General features: G+C 56.3%; 1 protein-coding gene across 2 annotated transcripts; it reads left to right on the top strand.

The window, feature by feature from the left end:
* Window positions 1-462: 462 nt before the first annotated feature.
* LOC109775220 (protein IQ-domain 26) lies at window positions 463-3,391 on the top strand. 2 transcript variants are annotated; one of them, XM_020333968.4, is made up of 4 exons: window positions 599-1,126; window positions 1,227-1,528; window positions 2,153-2,326; window positions 2,435-3,391. In XM_020333968.4, exons 2-4 carry the CDS (start codon window positions 1,229-1,231, stop codon window positions 3,089-3,091), a joined length of 1,131 nt encoding a protein of 376 aa, XP_020189557.1. In that variant the 5' UTR covers window positions 599-1,126; window positions 1,227-1,228; the 3' UTR covers window positions 3,092-3,391. The 2 variants fall into 2 exon arrangements, with proteins under 2 accessions (XP_020189556.1, XP_020189557.1); XM_020333967.4 differs by having other exon boundaries at window positions 463-1,528.
* The last annotated feature ends 728 nt before the right edge of the window (window positions 3,392-4,119 follow it).

Raw genomic sequence — 4,119 nt, 5'->3', positions numbered from 1 at the left:
TGTCCGTGCCTGCCTGGTGCTACTGCTACGTACTACTCCAGTACTACGTACTCCGTTTCTCCGGAACTGCAATATTTTATCCACCCTCATCTCGTGGAGGGCATCCCTCCATGCGCTTCGTACCGGGCTGGGGTGCACGGTATACAAGTCGCCGAACAAGGGTTGCCCGAGAGGGAGGTGCCCAAGAAACAGAAGCGGCCGGCGTGGGTCTCTCGGTGCAGCATCGGCGCGAACGATCCCCACCGTTTCATGTAGTACGTAACTACGTCCATGCTGCATGAGTGGCATGGTCCCGAATCCCGACCGATCCGTTTTGGAGGCGGTCGCGAGTGAATGATTGTGCATTGCCGTGTACTGCCAGGTTGCCTGATCAACGGCGGCTTTGTTGTTGTTCTACTCGATCGGCGCATGTCGGTACTGCTACGTACGTACATATGTGGACTTGAGTTGGTCCTTTGGCCTGCGCATTTGTTGGCTTGCGCGCGCGCGCTCGGCGGTGGCGCTACCAGTCTGCTTGGTGATCTGGTGGTGCCGAGACCCACGCGTCAGTTGGGCTCGCTCTCCCACCTATCCCTCTCCCTCTCCCTCCCCGCCCGCTAGACTAGTAGAAGCAGCAGTAGGAGTAATCCGCTCGCCGCCGCTGCGGTTATCCGTTCGAGGTTGATGCGCTGCAAAGTTTCCTCTTCCGGGCTGGCTGGCTGGCTGGACTGGAGTGACTCACGTAAACTTCGCCGCTCCGCTCCGGCCACCGGCCTTTCCATCTTTTGCCGCTGCTCCCTTACCTGCCCCGCAACCGCAGGTTGATTTCCTCCTTTAATCCCGTGCCTTTCCTCTCAAAGCAAAGAGTGGACTTGGAGTTTTTCCTCCGGCCCCGTTCATTTCTCCTGGATTTCGCGTACAAATCGCCCTTCCCTTTTCCATTCTAATTAATACTCCACGAGCCGTGATGTCGCGTACGGAGTCGACAAGCTGTATATAAGCCCTCGCCGTGTTTCTTCCTTCCTTCCTTCCTCTAGGTTTCTCCTTCCATAGCTTCCTGTCCCCAAAAGCTCCTTTTCTCCCAACTCAACTCAAGTCGGAGGAGCCTCTGCGCCAGTGCGCCGCGCCCTCGGGCATACTGGGCTAAGTACTGCCCTCTCCTTCTGAGATTCTTCATCTTACTCACGTTTGGTTCCGTTAACGACTTGATGCTCTAGCTTCTTCCTTGCGCTCGTTCATGTCTGCAGAGATGGGGCGTGCCATGCGGTGGCTCAAGAGGCTGCTCACAGGCAGGAAGGAGGCGCACGGTGGCGGCAAGGAGATCCATGCCGCGACCGACTGGCATGACGCGGCGGCGGTGAAGGAGTCCACCAAGAGATGGAGCTTCGTGAAGCAGAGGAAGAGCGGGGTTGACGCCGGGAAGCGGCCCTCAGAGCCTCTCGCCCCCGCGCGGGAGGTGAAGCCATGCCGCTGTGCCGGCGGCGAGCTGGTGGGAGCACGCGAGGAGAAGGCGGCCGTCGTGATTCAGAAAGCCTTCAGAGGCTACCTGGTATGTTCTTGATCATCATCCCGTTGATTCATATCTGATATCTCCATCGTACGTCATCCCTGTATAAGTTGGTTGAGATACTGCTGACCGCGTGCGTGTCTGAGTTTCGGCTATGTTCATCATTTCTTGTTATCCGGCGTGCCGAAATGGATTGAACAGTCCCAGTATGCGCCCGAACTCTGACGTTAACGATGCAGATCCTCCCATCAATTATTTTAGTGGATAGGTTCACACTGTTCGCACACTGTTTATTCCAGACCCGTCAGCTCGTTTTGTATTATCTGTTTGGATTAGTGGGCTAAACGTCGCTGTATGTGATGTCACTGCTCGTCATGTTCCTTTCCATGATGGACAGTTGGTAGTTGTTAACTCTTCCTCTGTCCCTGCGCAAAACCTGCACGTTGATCTTGATCGGCTGCGCAGTTCTTTACTCTGCTTCGGGCCTTCAGCAGCGACTTCTCTGTATAATAAGCTCTGTGTTGGTTCGGTGTCAGTGTAGTGGTTACTGATTACGCAGTGTGACATGAGCCTCTTTGGCCAAGCTGAGTTCTTTAGTCCTTGGCCCAAAGCAAGTTGTTTTGGTTTGAGTTTTGAATCTTCTCTGACAATAATGCATGGCTTCAGGCTAGGAAGGCGCTTCGCGCTCTCAGATCACTCGTCAAGCTGCAAGCTCTGGTCCGAGGCTATCTCGTGAGGAAGCAGGCGGCCACGACGCTGCACCGGCTGCAGGCGCTCATGCGGCTGCAGGCCGATTCCCGCGCTTTCAAGAGTGCCTCCTACCGGAAATCCATGGAACAGGTCAGCCCCGAATTTGAACTCTTCGTTCGTGTTGATCAACGATCACGACGCGTCGACGTGATTTCAAGAGTTTGATATGTTCGCTGCTGTGCATTTTCCGCAATGCAGGAGAGAATTGTCGCGCAAGATGCCCGGATGAGGACGCCGCCGGCCAAGCCGGGGCACCGGCGGAGGCTGTCCGACAGCACGGACTCCAACTACGAGCGCAGCCCGCGGATCGTGGAGATGGACACGTGCCACCTCCGCTCCCGGTCCAGCCGGATCGCGAGCGGCCGGTACGCCGCCGATCGCTCGTCGGGCCGGCTCGCCCCGGACCTGGCCCCGCCGTTCTCGCCGCGGTCCGTCAAGCAGCCCCCGCGGCTGTCCACCCGGCGTGAGCCCGTAAGGCTCGCCAAGACGGCGCAGAACACGCCCCGCTTCAGCGGGGCCGACCCGCCGTACACGTACGACTCGCCTGCCAAGAGCGTGGACGGGCTGGCGGCGCGGCCGCTCTGGCACCGGGACCTCCTCGCGAGCCCGCGGTACATGGCGGGCACGGCCTCGTCGGCGGCGAGGCTGCGGTGCCAGAGTGTGCCCAGGCAGCCGGCGGAGGCGCCGAGGGCGAGCCTGACCCAGCGGGATGTCCCTGCTGGGGCGAGGAAGTCGACGTGCACGCGGACGCAGCATGGCGGCCTCTGCTTCCACTCCTCGGATGCCACCCACACGCGCCGCTCCGACCTCAGCGACGACGCGGCAAGAGATTATTACTTGGACAGGATGTGGTGATCGTCTCATCTATCAGATGGAGACGGACGGACGGTGGTGTATGATACCAGTAGCTGCAAATCGCTGGATAGTCTCCGAATTCTGTACATGCTTTATGCTTAGAGGCTTTTTTTTGCGGGTTTTCTTTCTTGACATCTAGTAGTTGCTAAAGTGTTAAGATCAAAACGTTGATGATCGATAGGGGGTTTGTTCAACGGAAATTTGTAGAGATCAAAATGTAGCCGGTTGCTTGGTAAATTATAGTCGTACTAAGTGATCCACGACTGTGTGATTGCACCAAGGACCACTATGTATTAAGAATATTTTGTCTCTCAAGTGTCAAATATGAAATAAAACTCGTTATCTTGACCCAGATAGGTCCGCAGCGTGGCCCGGCAGAGTGCTGGACAGCCGCGGCTGGCTCTCTGCGTGCTTTTCTTCATGGGTGGGGGGCTAACCATGGCAGCGAATCCAAGAGGGAACGGGTTAGAATTTTCGACGAAATTGCCGCGCTAGATGTCCAGGCAGATTGCCGCCCTTTCTCCGAAGGGGAATGGGCTCACCGCTATGCTTTGGAAAATCAAGTCCTCTCTATCCTGCGCGCTGAGGAAGAGTATTGGCGACGTAGAGGCGGCGTCAAATGGGTGACTAAAAGAGATACAAATACCAGCTACTTTCACGCCTATGCCAACGGCCGGAAACGGAAGTGCTCCATTTTGTATCTCCAATCCGATTCCGGACTCTTACTGACCCAGGAGGAAATAGTCAAACACATTTACGAATTTCTCTTGGGCCTTTTGGGGACGGCCGAAGAAAAGGCTCTTAGCCTTCGGGAGGATTTGTGGGATCCCTCGGAGCGAGTGTCAGAGGAGGAAAACGAAGGGCTCGTTTTATCCTTTATGCCAGAGGAGATCGACAACGCCCTGGATGATATGAAAACGGACATGGCACCAGGCCCGGACGGGTGGCCGGTGGAGTTTTTCAAGAAATTCTGGCCATGCCTTAAACACCTATTCTACGCGATTGTTAATTGTTTTGCGTTGGGTACG

This window comes from Aegilops tauschii, chromosome 3 (assembly GCF_002575655.3).
Source record: "Aegilops tauschii subsp. strangulata cultivar AL8/78 chromosome 3, Aet v6.0, whole genome shotgun sequence".
Classification (NCBI taxonomy): domain Eukaryota; kingdom Viridiplantae; phylum Streptophyta; class Magnoliopsida; order Poales; family Poaceae; genus Aegilops; species Aegilops tauschii.
The sequence above is the reverse complement of the archived record's forward strand: the minus strand, read 5'-3'. Positions and strand labels throughout refer to the sequence as shown.

Excerpts from the sequence above, each read along its gene's own strand:
- LOC109775220 (XM_020333967.4), top strand. The coding sequence starts at position 1,217 with ATGTCTGCAGAGATGGGGCGTGCCATGCGGTGGCTCAAGAGGCTGCTC. Across the intron at positions 1,529-2,152 it reads AAGCCTTCAGAGGCTACCTG|GCTAGGAAGGCGCTTCGCGC; the intron begins GTATGTTCTTGA and ends GCATGGCTTCAG. Across the intron at positions 2,327-2,434 it reads ACCGGAAATCCATGGAACAG|GAGAGAATTGTCGCGCAAGA; the intron begins GTCAGCCCCGAA and ends TCCGCAATGCAG.